The 13,229-nt window shown below is 38.6% G+C and overlaps 1 protein-coding gene across 1 annotated transcript in view; it reads right to left on the bottom strand.

Moving 5' to 3' along the window:
- Positions 1-13,229, bottom strand: part of HSD17B4 (hydroxysteroid 17-beta dehydrogenase 4) — an 84,820-nt gene that overhangs the window by 43,522 nt on the left and 28,069 nt on the right. The window contains exons 9-13 of the mRNA XM_049648431.1: positions 12,340-12,431; positions 8,548-8,572; positions 6,503-6,631; positions 3,933-4,036; positions 2,215-2,451 (exon numbers count right to left, since the gene is read on the bottom strand). Coding sequence (XP_049504388.1) covers positions 2,215-2,451; positions 3,933-4,036; positions 6,503-6,631; positions 8,548-8,572; positions 12,340-12,431 — 587 coding nt within the window. The remainder of the gene's footprint in view (positions 1-2,214; positions 2,452-3,932; positions 4,037-6,502; positions 6,632-8,547; positions 8,573-12,339; positions 12,432-13,229) is intronic.

Raw genomic sequence — 13,229 nt, 5'->3', positions numbered from 1 at the left:
AAAATAAAATAAAATAAAATAAAATAAAATAAAATAAAATAAAATAAAAGTTTTAAATGAATTTCAAATCACATGTACCAAATACAAACAACTCAACTAAAACACAAGAGAGTATTACAACCATGTTCAAAGTAATTACAACCATGTTCAAAGCACTATCATTGTCCGTATTTCCTTAGTGTGATATCTTACAAATTATCTATAGATACAAAAATAGACATAGATGCATCTTATAAATTAACTATCAGTAGATACTAAGGACACTGTGTAACTCGAGAGACACTTAACCTCAATGTATGGAAGCAAGAATACACCAATATATGTAGGAAAATAATAGGACAGAAAAAACAAAATCTGACCCATATACTCAAATGACCACACCCCACTGCCATGGGACACCTTTAATTCTGTCTTCCTCTGAACCCAGAAGGAGAAAAAAATGAGACAAATGGAGGATGGCCCACCGTATCAAAGGGCCTGGACACTCAAGGTGGGAAGACAGGGATTTCAATTCAAGAGGGCTATTATTTCTGGCCACAGATTCTGAACACCATTCATGATTTTTCCAACTCCTCCTGACTCTGAAGGAGTACAGTGCAGAATTCTGAAACATTTGCTTTGACTGTTTGCATTTCAATTATTCAAACAGAACTGTATGCAGCAAATACCATGGGGCAGTGACTAAAACAACAAACTGCCTGGTCCATATCTCTTGCCTCCCTCCCAACTCATCAGATACTCAAATAAAATAAGTTCTCACAGATTCAGAGCAGCAATGGGCGAACCGCTCCTCCAGTAAATGGGTCCTCCAATCACCAAAGCCAGAGAAACTGGCTCACAGCTCTAGGATTCAACAGCTATCCCTGGACTCATTCTTGACTCCAAGAAATGAAACATGCCCCACCTCAAAAGCTTTCTCACAGTTGTTCACACCTTCCTTCTTGAAACGACTTGTCCATTTTGCTTCTCAGATACCACATTCTCCCGCTATTCCTCAGAGCTCATACCTTGCCAGCCATTCCTTCTCGGTCTCCCTTGCTGATTCCTCCTCATGTCTTCAACCTTTCAACACTTGTAGAGTCCAGTCCCTGAGCTCAGGCTCTTCTCTACCTACACTCACATGTTACGCTACGTGATTTCATCTAGTCTTGGGTCTTCAAATACCACTTCAAGTCTAAGAACCCCAGCGAGACCGCTACCCCCCAAACTCATGACTCACATATTCAACTGCCCATTTTACATCTCTACTGGATTGTATAAGAGAATCTCAGGTTTGTCCAAAACCAACTCCTGACCATCCCCACCTTGAGGTAACTGTATACATCTATCTTGTTATATATATATTCTATATAACTACTATACATACTAAATATATTGTATATAGTTAATTATAAATCATGGATAGAGACATACATGCATATATTTCATCCCAGTTACAAAAAACTTCATCTTTGACTCCTCCTTCCTTCGACTCACATCCAGCCTTTTGTTTAAATTACTATAAGAGACTCTTAACTGGTTTGCCTGCTTCGGCTTGGCCCCCATATAATCTATTCTCCACACAGAAGCAAAAATGACCCTGTGAGTCAACACAGCCAGATCATATCACTCCTCAGTTCAAAGCACTACAGACTGTCTCCCATGTTAGTTAATCAGAGCATAAGCTAAAATCCTTATAATGACCACAAGGCCCTCTTCTCCTACCACATGCCCCACCCCCGGTTCATCCTGTAACAGACTGGCCCCCTTGCTGCTCCAAAAACAAGCCAAGTATGCATCTGCCTCAGGGCCTTTTACACTTGTTCTCTCTGGCTCAAATACTCTTCCCAGATCATTACCTGGCTTGCTCCCTCACCACTATCATCAAGCAAGAGTTATCACATCCATCTTATAGATAAGGAAACCAAAGCTTCAGAAAGTTCTGTACCCTTGGTCAAACAGCAAGCAAATGGCAGAGAGAGGATTGAGAACATTATGTCAGGGTCGTAGGACTGGACCTAATTGCTGTTTTCTTCTTTCTGCTTGTCCTTTCAACTAAGTCTCTTCTCTTATATGCTCAGAAAGGAAAATCAAAAGATATGCTAAATCTTTATTCCTGAACCAACCATGACAAACTATTTTATTAATACATATGCCCGCAAACAATGTGACATTTATCAATCATATTTGAAGAAACCAAAGAAAAGCAAAATAAAGGTTTCTTATTACTCTTACCTTTTCCAAGCTGATCGGAAGCTCAGGAACCCCTCCTAACCCTCCACCTACTAAAGGTTTCTGAGCTACGACAACTCCAAATGTAGGCAAACAGGAGAAGTCAGAGCTTCCTTCGTATATAAATTTCATATCTTTTGGCTCCTTCACCGATGCTCCCACGCCAAGGGCATACATAATAGTTTCCAGCTCCGTGTAAGCAGAAGAAAATGGAGGGAATTTATAGCCAATGGCTCCAGCCTATGAGAAAGGTATACGAAAGTGTTTTTTCAGTGATATTTTTGTCAAATCCTTAACATTTTAACTTTTTCAAAACTATTAACTGCTTACGTACCTGGTTTTTGCTTTTGAAGACAGGTGAATAGAATGTCATGTTGGTGAATTTCATGGAGTGTCATAATTGTTTCATTAGATTTTATTTTAATAGAAACCAATTAGAAAGTGTGTGGGAAAGGACTTCATTTACAGATAAGAACTTTTTTTATAATTTGCTTCTTACTAACAGTATGTCTCATTTTCAAATTTCCTATCTCTGACGGTGAGAAGCCCAATTAATTCAGCAACTATTACAAACTCAAAAATACAAAAAAATAGTAATAATAATGAATAGGTCATAAATAGTGATAGTGAATCGCCCTACAGGAGCTACTGTATAAAATTAAATGTAAAAAGAGCAAAACGCTGCTTCATGCTTGTAAATTAGATGGCCTCAGAATGGTTTTAGTTAAAATGAGATTTTACCTTAAGTTCCTGGCTGGGAATGTCCCTCATCAAACTGGATATTGTATTTTTCTACTTAATGATGATATGTCTTGCTAATGTGTGAAGTTGATACTGGGCTAAAAAGCAATGATGTCCAATTGTCAATCACTTTTATTCCAAAACAGGAGTCCACAAACAAGGGCTGAGAGCTAAGAATGGTTTTTACATTCTTAAAGAGTGGTTTAAAAAAAAGAAAAACAGGAAGAACATGTGACCAGGAAGGGTAGGTGATCCACAAAGCCTAAAACATCTACTATCTGGCCCTTTCCCGGAAAAGTTTGCCAACCCCTATTCTAGGATAAAGTCATATTTATAACCCAATCATATTCTCAGGGTTAAAATTAGATTGTTAACATTATCACTCTATCTGCCCTGAGTCACAAAACACCAAAACCAAATGCATCAAATGATTTATTTCTCACTATTTATGCACTACATTTTTTTGTTTCAAGGCGACAGTAAATCAGCAAACTTCACATGAGATATAACCACTATTCCATCAGAATTTCTACACAGTCGGAGGTCCTTTATTTGCAGCGATGTTGAAATAGTTCCAAAATACAATCTATCAATGCTTTCCCTAAAAAAAAAATGACTCAAAAGAGGCACTTAGATATCCTTTTCTAAAAAGTTAGAAAAAACAGTAACTACAGTAGAATTATCAAGAATACTACCAAAAAAAAAAAAAGACACTTGTGTAATTATACTGAAGAAAAGAAAGTAAAAGTTACATAAGGCTACATCTTAGCCTCATGTTCATTCAAATTCTATAAATATTTAGTACATATTTTAAGAAAAGTCTTGTCACTTATCTTTCCTATTTAACAATGGACTAATAGCTTGGAAAATAACATTTTTGTATGAGAGAAAAGAGAAAAAGGAAAAAAAAAAAAAAAAAAGAAAGAAAAGAGAGGATCTCAACAAAAGGCACAGCTTTTAGGCTTTTCTCCCCAACTTACAAATCCTGATGGTGCTGTCGATGCTGCGTGACTCATATGATTTGTCGAAACTCCTCCATCTGAATCGATTTTACTTATAACTCCAATTATACTGCCAATTGATTCTAAACAGTAATAACAACAAGGATGCTTCTGTCACAAGACATGACTAAGAAAAGTGACAACGTGCTCGATAATCATTCCTCTAACAGTGAGCAAGCCTGCCACAGGACCTTCACAGGCACTCATGAACTGAATATATGAGGTAGGACTATTAAAGGAAGAAGCTGTGAAAGACTCCGAAATAGACCAAAGATCACTGGGTGTTGTCAATGGAAAACAAGCCATTGTCCAACATACTCTTCCTGGGTTTTGATTCCAAAGAGGCACTGAGCTTTGCAATGTCTTTGATCAATTTTACAGCTCTGTAAAGTGGGACCCTTGTCCAGAGACATGCAATTTTTGGTGAAGGAAAAACAAATTTCCCTTTCTCGCCATCATCACCCCTCCTCCAGGATGGAACAATGCCAAGATTATCCTCCGAACCCCCCACCCACGTCTCAAGTGATAGCTCTGAAGTCGGTACTAAAAATTCGTCCAGAGAAAACCATCATTACGACCAGAGACTTCAGACAGGGTTCAGAAGCTACTGTTCTGGGGTCTAAAAGGTTAATAAAGGAGACTCATGGGGCTGCCACATATGCCAGAAGATTCCAAGGACTCTGAGACCTAACAAACCTGACAGGTACAGGCCTCTTTCTAACCTTGGACACAATCTATAAGCAAACCACAAACTGTGGTGTGACCAGGGATATCAGCCAGCTTCTTGCCTCCGAATCCTCCCTTCACCGCCCCACTAAGAATGCTGCCAGAAGGAGGCTTTTAACTGAAAGTTACCTTGCTACAGGCTGAAAGGACACACAGAGATACGGGCAACCTGAGTTAATGTGGCTCAAACACTGAGAAAGCTTGGGCCAGTTACGGCACTTTTCTGGGATTTAGTTCCATCATCTGTAAGCCATGATCAGTTCTGCAGAAAAATGTGACATGTTTCTTCTAACTCTACTTTTAACACTTAGAGGTATATTTTCATTTAGAATTACGTAATTCGTTTAGCTTTTTCTTTAGAATACTTTTAAGGCAATACAGTGGAACTTGGACATCAGAGGAAAGTTTTTAATGTACTTCTTTCTTTTTCCTTTCATTCATTTTCAATGATGGCTAAATTTATCACAAACAGAAAAATATGGAATACAAGAAATGCTACCATTAAGGACATTACAATCGTGTTATCATCTGGTTGAGAAAGAGCATAATGAAAATTTCAATGAGGGTACCAGCAGGCAGGAAAGTGTCATTAAGGAGGAAAAAAAAACGAGAAGAGTCATTTTTTGAGATATATTCCCCTACCAAACACTGAATATAAAATTACTAAGAGGAAAAAAAAAAAAAAAAAAGATCTGTCTACAAAATAACCCTGAATCATTATCTTTCCCAGAAGAGTCCTTTAAACTCCGTATACTAAAAAAATAAGTAAATAAGTAAAAATAAACTTCATATACTACATGCATATGTGAGTTACACTAGAAAAAAAACAATGTGCCTTTTGCTGGTTGCCTATTTCTACGGCAAATCATAGACAACTCGATAATTCCAGGGAGTAAGCATTTGCTGAATCCTTTCTGAGTTTGGCTCCAAGCGAGCACCAAACACAAAAGAAGTACCTCCAAGACACAGTCTCCGCCTCCAAAGGACCTTACTGTGCCGTTAAGAAACCACATATTTACGAAACAAAAGCAGCTCTGAGCAGATGCTAAGTGGTCAGAGTCCAGCTAAGAGAGAAATCAATGTAGCCTGAAATATCTGGGGAGGTTTGGTTGAACATCCAGGGCTTGGGTTTTGATTTTAAGAGAAGTACTCGGGTCAGCACAGGTGATAAAGGCAGGAAGGGGCATTTTGAAGTTTCTTCTCATTTATTTTTGAGAAAGATAGAGACAGTGAGAGCAGGGGAGGGGCAGAGAGAGGGGAAGAATCTCAAGCTCTACGCTGACGTGGGGCTCGAACTCACAAAACTGTGAGATCATGACCTGAGCTGAAATCAAGAAGCAGACGCCTAACTGACTGAACCACCCAGGTGCCCCAGGAAAGGGCATTTTAGAAGGGCAGAGACACAGCAACAAAGACGAAGGGATAAAACAACACAAAAGCTACTCATTAGACAGAAAAGAGCTAAGCCTAAATAAAACTGGCCTATGTGAACTTTTTGGGAAACAGAGAAAAACCAGGTGAGGTAAGCAGTGACTGGTTAGATAAGAGAAGACTCTGAAACGAACCATCAGGGAGGAAGCACAGAAGGGTGAACAACTTGTACTATCCCCCACCCGGACATACACCCAAAACACAGGATTACAAAACAAAACAGAAAAAGTGACAGTGGGGGTTGACATACATATCTTAAATCTGAAGAGTTCTAATAGCTCCTGGCGCAAAAAACATGCACTAGTTAAAAACAGAAGACAGGTCCCTAAGAGAAGAGAATGCTTTGTTGCCTCTGGCTCCCCAGCCAGGAGTGAAGGGATCTGGGCCTCTACCTTGAATTCTCTGGGGCTTGGTGGCATTCTCAAAGTCACAGATCTTCTTCCAATTAGCCTTCACCCCCTCGGGGGTCATGGGTTGATTCTTCTGTCTTACGATGGCTCCAAGGGACCGCTCCCAGCGTACTGAAACAAACGTACAGAAACGTACAGAAACAAAACGAAGAAGCTAAGCACAGAGTTTAAAAGGGACACAGGAAGTAAAACTCATCTGAGACCCTTGAATTTTTTTTAACTGCAAGAGAAAGGAATTCAGGGGGGACAAAATGAGTCTAACATCTGAAGAGTTATACTACATGACTTTAAAGAAGTTGTTCTTGAGATGATAATCCCATGAGGATAATGTGAATTTAAAAAAATATATATACACATATGTATATATACATATGTGTGTGTGTGTGTGTGTATATATATATACATACATACATATGTAAAGCTGAAGGGAAACAGCTCTCCTCTGACCATGCCAGATACTACTAAAGGAAGACTGTAATGCTCAATCATAAAAATTTTAATTATAGACAATCACACCAAAAGACTGACTTCATGACCAAAGATCACTCAGGTAATATACTTCAAGATCTTTGCTAAACAGCAAAGTGAGGGATAACCAAATTAATATGTCACATAGCCCCAGATAATTCCCTCATGCCTCCCTTTGCTCTTTGCTCCTTTTTCACAGGAAGTCAACTAGAATAGGGCAGATTCACAAAAATCATTATTGCTGTAGAAATTCTGTGAGGAGAATTTTTAAGACTGTTGCCTTTCAAAAAAGCCCAAGGAATAAAATAACCACTAGTAACCTTATTTAAACATATTGGTCAGATTTTGATGATTATTAAATTGAAGCTTTGTCTCAGGCAATGACAGAAATACATGCTTCTAGAGTTTTCTTATTGACAAAGTCTCAGAAAAAACTTTTATTGCAACATTTCCTTTCTTAAATGGATATCCTGAGACACTTATGTTGAACAATGCTTGAGTAATATACGTTACTTTGATAACCAAAGAGAATAGTCATTAATGATGAAAATATTGATACTCTATGCTATATCAATGCCCTCCAGTAATGACAACCTTTTAAATAATTTCATTAATTCTGATACCAGCAGCCAACTGAAAACTTGATTTGGGATACTGGAATTTTTCACAATTTTTTTAAATGTCATGAAGCAATTGTCCAATGTGGAACTCACAAGACTGGGGAGCTGGGGAAAGAGATGGTTGAAGCCAAATGAGTTCACTATTGGACCAGAGGGCAACAATTTCCAGACATCAGTTGCAATTTCTGTCTCAGCAAGTTGTCCCCTGTGATTCCTGACCATTACCTCCTGATGTCTCATAGCCCCAAGGAAGAAAAGAATCAAACAAGAGAATTGGAAAATTTTCCTGCTGTGCTCTCTAGGACAAGACTCTTCCCATCTTTACAAAACAGCCCCCTCTCTCACTCATTACTCTGCAGAAACAGCAAGAACAATCATGTGGGGGCACCTGGGTGTCTCAGTCAATTACGCATCCTGATTTCGGCTCAGGACATGATCCCATGGTTCCTGAGTTCAAGCCCCAGCATCAGGCTCCATGCTGACCGTGTGGAGCCTGCCTGGGATTCTCTCTTTCCTTCTCTATCTGCCCCTCCCCAACTCACGCATATGCACATGCTCTATATCTCTCTCAAAAATAAATAAACTTTATTAAAAAAATAATAATAATGTGGGATGCCAGAGACATAGGAGGACACAGGAGGACAAACAGACTGTGCCGTCTGAAGGAACAGCCAGTTACGCACAGGCCAGACAACTCCTGAATAAGGACTGCCAACAGGGGAAAAAATCCTCAACAGTTTCTTGAAAATGCCAAAGGCCTTCAGGACAGCTTCCACATTTTAGAATGCCTATTGGTATACCCATGTTTGAGGCAGAATATGCATGCACGAGCTCCAATAGTTAGCCATTTGGCAAGACCTTTACCCAGCTCCAACTGGATGTGCAAGGTTAAAAATACAGAAACAATATACGGCAAATGAAAAACTAGAAGAGACTTACATTTTCCAATCCATCCTCCTCCAACCTACCAAAAAGAGGGGAAGACAGTTATACCATCTAAAACGGATCACAAAGAGGATTTTTTAATAGAAAAACAGGCAGGTGTCATACTAAGAGTATTAGAAGGCTAGATGACAATGGATGAAAATAACACAGTTCTACAAAAGTCCATGGGCCTCCATGATTTTGCTTTGTTCATGTTACCACAGTAGAAATACAAAGCAGCATTAGGTGGTAGACAATGCATGTGGTAGAAAAGCATGACTGATGTCAGAAACTAAGGCTTTAGGGCCGCCTGGGTGACTCAGATGGTTAAGCGTCCAACTTCGACTCAGGTCATCATCTCGCTGTTTGTGAGTTCGAGCCCTGCATTGGGCTCCATGCTGACAGCTTGGAGCCTAAAGTCTGCCTGGGATTCTATGTCTCCCTCTCTCTGCCCCTCCCCTGCTCATGTTCCATCTCTCTCAAATATAAATAAACATTAAAAAAAAACTTAAAAAAAAAAAAACAAAGGATAGTTTCTTCTACTGACTAGTTGTATGAGTCCCATCAAATCATTTGAACCCTAAATCCAAGTTTTCCCCTATGTAAAATAAGGATAATAATATTCTTCATGAGCTAACCATAAAGGTTAAATAATATAAAATAGTAAGATTGTCCCAACAACACAGGCATGAAATAACAGCTCCCTCTAAAAAGATCTAGTGAAGAAAAACATAAAAAGGAAAGAAAATAAAATTAGGATTTGACTTAAACAACTACATATAGTCGTTTCAATAAGATATCTTTATAGAGAGAAGGCAAACGACCAAATATATTAGTTGCCACACAGAAAGATCACATTTTTTCTAGAGGTCATGCAGGGGAATCCCCAGAAGAGAATGTCTGATGTTAAAAAAAAAAAAAAAAAAAAAAAAAAAATCTTCAAGCCCACAACTACAATGTGTCAGAATTGATCATGAGAATTCCACAGGCAGAGGACAACAGAATATGTTATCAGTAGAGAGCACACAGGTTAGTGGCTCCAGGTCAAGGGCATGGCTTTTTATCACCCTTTGCCTATATATGAATATGCCCACAACTTTTACAACAGACCAGTCAGCCCTGATGCTGTCAGGGTAGGTAAGTCAGCAGTGGTTTCGGTAACAGACAAGACAGATGTCATATTGTACCGTATTTGGGAGAGGCTCAAGAAGCTGGAAACTCCTCCAGGCGCTAGAAACAGGAGGTCCAACTGAGCCAAAGAATCTCTATCTCTCCCTCTAGGTACCTCTCAGAATTTGGCAAACAGTGGCAAAACTTAATTTCAAGGTTTAAGGTGGGATATTACAGATGTTTCTTACTGTATTTTATCAATCATGCATACCAAATGTTCCTCACTAAAAATGTTCACAACATACAAAACACATAAAACTGTACGTATAACATGACCTTGTTGTCCCTATAGGTTTTGCTGTATGTATAAAATGTATATCTAAGAAAAGAGACTATTCGTGTAAGATAAACACCTAGGGGCGCCTGGGTGGCTCAGTCAGTTAAGTGTCCAACTTCGGCTCAGGTCATGATCCCATGGTTTGTGGGTTCAAGCCCCTCATTGGGCTCATTGCTGACAGCACACTGCCTGGAACCTGCTTCAGATTCTGTGTCTCCCTCTCACCCTGCCCCTCCACTGCTTGTGTTCTATATGTCTGTCTCTCCCTCAAAAATAAATAAACATAGGGGCGCCTGGGTGGCGCAGTCGGTTGAGCGTCCGACTTCAGCCAGGTCACGATCTCGCGGTCCGTGAGTTTGAGCCCCGCGTCAGGCTCTGGGCTGATGGCTCGGAGCCTGGAGCCTGTTTCCGATTCTGTGTCTCCCTCTCTCTCTGCCTCTCCCCCGTTCATGCTCTGTCTCTCTCTGTCCCAAAAATAAATAAAAAACGTTGAAAAAAAAAATTTTTTTTAAAAAAATAAATAAATAAACATTAAAAAAATTTTTTTAAAAGATGCAAATCTAATAAAAGACTGGAAGAATACATAAAAATATTAATAGTAGTTATCTCCAGATAAGGGTAATATGGAGGTTTTTATTTTCTTCTCTAAACTTTCCTGTATATTTAAATTTTTCTATAAAAGCATATACGATTTTTATCTACAAAATAATAAAAATTCCTTAATGACATAAAAGGCAGGCCAACTTCTGAGCTCCAGATGGCTTGATATTATTAAATCTGTAAAGTTCTTAGAAAGTTCTTTTCGCCTCTAATTTTCCACAATTCGCAATGTCTGTCATTAAGAAAGTGGAGGCACACATCTCTGCTTAGATAGGTGTACATTATTTTTTATTTTATCAAGTTTTTATTCAAATGCATCAGGTTAATATAGCATTCACTTCCAACTAAGCCAGGTAATTTTGCTACCAAGAAATATTTTTGGATGTCATAGTATTCTTCATATAACAGGTTCATTATTACCACAGAGAATCAAATAAAGGTGGGGCGGAGAATCTAAAATATAGGGGCGCCTGGGTGGCGCAGTCGGTTAAGCGTCCGACTTCAGCCAGGTCACGATCTCGCGGTCCGTGAGTTCGAGCCCCGCGTCAGGCTCTGGGCTGATGGCTCGGAGCCTGGAGCCTGTTTCCGATTCTGTGTCTCCCTCTCTCTCTGCCCCTCCCCCGTTCATGCTCTGTCTCTCTCTGTCCCAAAAAAAATAAATAAAAAATGTTGAAAAAAAAAAATTTTTTTTAAATAAATAAATAAATAAAATATAAAATATAACAGTACTAGGGGGAAAAAAGAGATCACACTTAAATGAGGAATCAAAAATGTATAAATTGGCATAAAGAGATCTAAAAGGACTTTGATTACAAAGTGAAAACTGGATCTCACTGGATGTTTGGATTATGTGTGCTTATTTTTACAATAAACACTTAAAGCTCTACAATGAGGAAAAAGAGGAATGTTTATTCTTAAAGTTAAAATACATAATAGGTTATGTTTACTGACCTATCATGCCCAGACTAAATTTCTGGTATGCTGACATAACAGTTACAATTGAAGGCTAACTGTTATGTACTAGATCCAGTGCTAAGAGTTTAAAAATAGGATTTCTCGTTGTCACAAAAGCCCAAGAAAACTAATGCTCAGGGACATTAATTTGTACAATATTCCAGCGAGCCAGCAACTGTCAAAACAGAGAATTCAAAACTCAGGCTGGCTGACTCTGAACCATAAGCTCTATCCTCCTACTTTAACATTCAGGTTCCCAAACCAAATAAAACCTTCTTCATTTGACTAAACACCTCTAACCAGCCACATTTTCATTTGTTAAGCATATTAGAAATGAAGAAAGAAAGAAAAACAGAATTTATCAAGTTGCTATTTCTTTCTCAAAAAAGGACATTTGTCAACACTTGTTCCTTAGTTAACTATAATATTTAAAAAAAACAAGTGAGGGGCACCTGGGTGGCTCAGTTGCTTAAACACCCGACTCCTGATTTTATCTCAGGTCATGATCTCACAGTTCCTGAGATCAAGCCCCGCGTTGGACTCTGCGATGACAACATGGAGCCTGCTTGGGATTCTCTCTCCCTCTTTCTCTGCCCCTCCCCTATTCACATTTTGTCTCTCTGTCTCTCTGTCTCTCTCTCTCTCTCAAAATAAGTAAATAAACATTAAAGAAAAATATACAAGTGATATCAAATAATGCAGATCTTTCCAAATGTGAGCAAGTGGAAAATATTAATGCTTAAATCATTTTTTATGTTTAATTACACAAATATTACTTTGAGAGAAAGCAGGAAGGTGCAAAATACCTCAAACAAGCCACCGTTTTCCTCACAGCTCTCATGGCAAAGCCAAAGGACCAAGGGCGCCACGTAATCAGGCTTCAAAGTTTCCAGGAGATCTAAAACACATCCCAAAAATGTTTGTTAACAAGAATATACACGTATTCAATCCACCATTTTGCTTTCTGAAAACTCCTTACTTACAAATTTTGGTAATTCAAAATAAGAACAAAATGAGATCTACAAAATTAATCAGTCTAACATTCAAAGCTTTTGAGAGAACTGTTTCATCCCTTCTAACTTTGAAGGCAACAGATACACCTTTCCAAGAGGGGTAACATACTATACAGACGACAAGTTAAGTTAAAGCTACCTAGGCAGTAAGTGGTGAGTAGAATTCTACTTAACATGAGGAACTGAAGTCACCATTCATTCCCAAAACTATTTGGCTCTCCCATCAATTTAACCAGAAGCTAGAAAACTACAAAACAGCCTTGACCATTGTAATGGTGGTAAGATAATGATGTGAAATGAAGCTTGCAACCATCACTGATGAGTAACAAAGTGTAAGAAATATTTTCCCACTTGATGCTTTCCATGAGCAACTTAATAGAGTAGAAAGGAACAGGCATACCTTGGAGATATTGTGGGTTTGGTTCCAGACCACCACAATAAAGCAAATATACCAATAAAGCTAGTCAAATGAATTTTTTGGTTCCCCAGAGCATATAAAAGTCATGTTCATGCTACCCTATAGTCAGTTAAACTGTACATTAACATTATGCCTAAAAAAACAATGTACATATTTTAATTTTAAAATACTTTAGCCACACCTGGGTGGTTTAGTTGGTTAAGCCTCCAACACTTGATTTCAGCTCAGATCATGATCTCGCGGTTTGTGAGACTGAGCTTTGCAT

Source organism: Panthera uncia (assembly GCF_023721935.1).
Source record: "Panthera uncia isolate 11264 chromosome A1 unlocalized genomic scaffold, Puncia_PCG_1.0 HiC_scaffold_17, whole genome shotgun sequence".
In the NCBI taxonomy this organism is placed as follows: Eukaryota; Metazoa; Chordata; class Mammalia; order Carnivora; family Felidae; genus Panthera; species Panthera uncia.
This window is presented reverse-complemented; position numbering and strand designations above follow the sequence as displayed.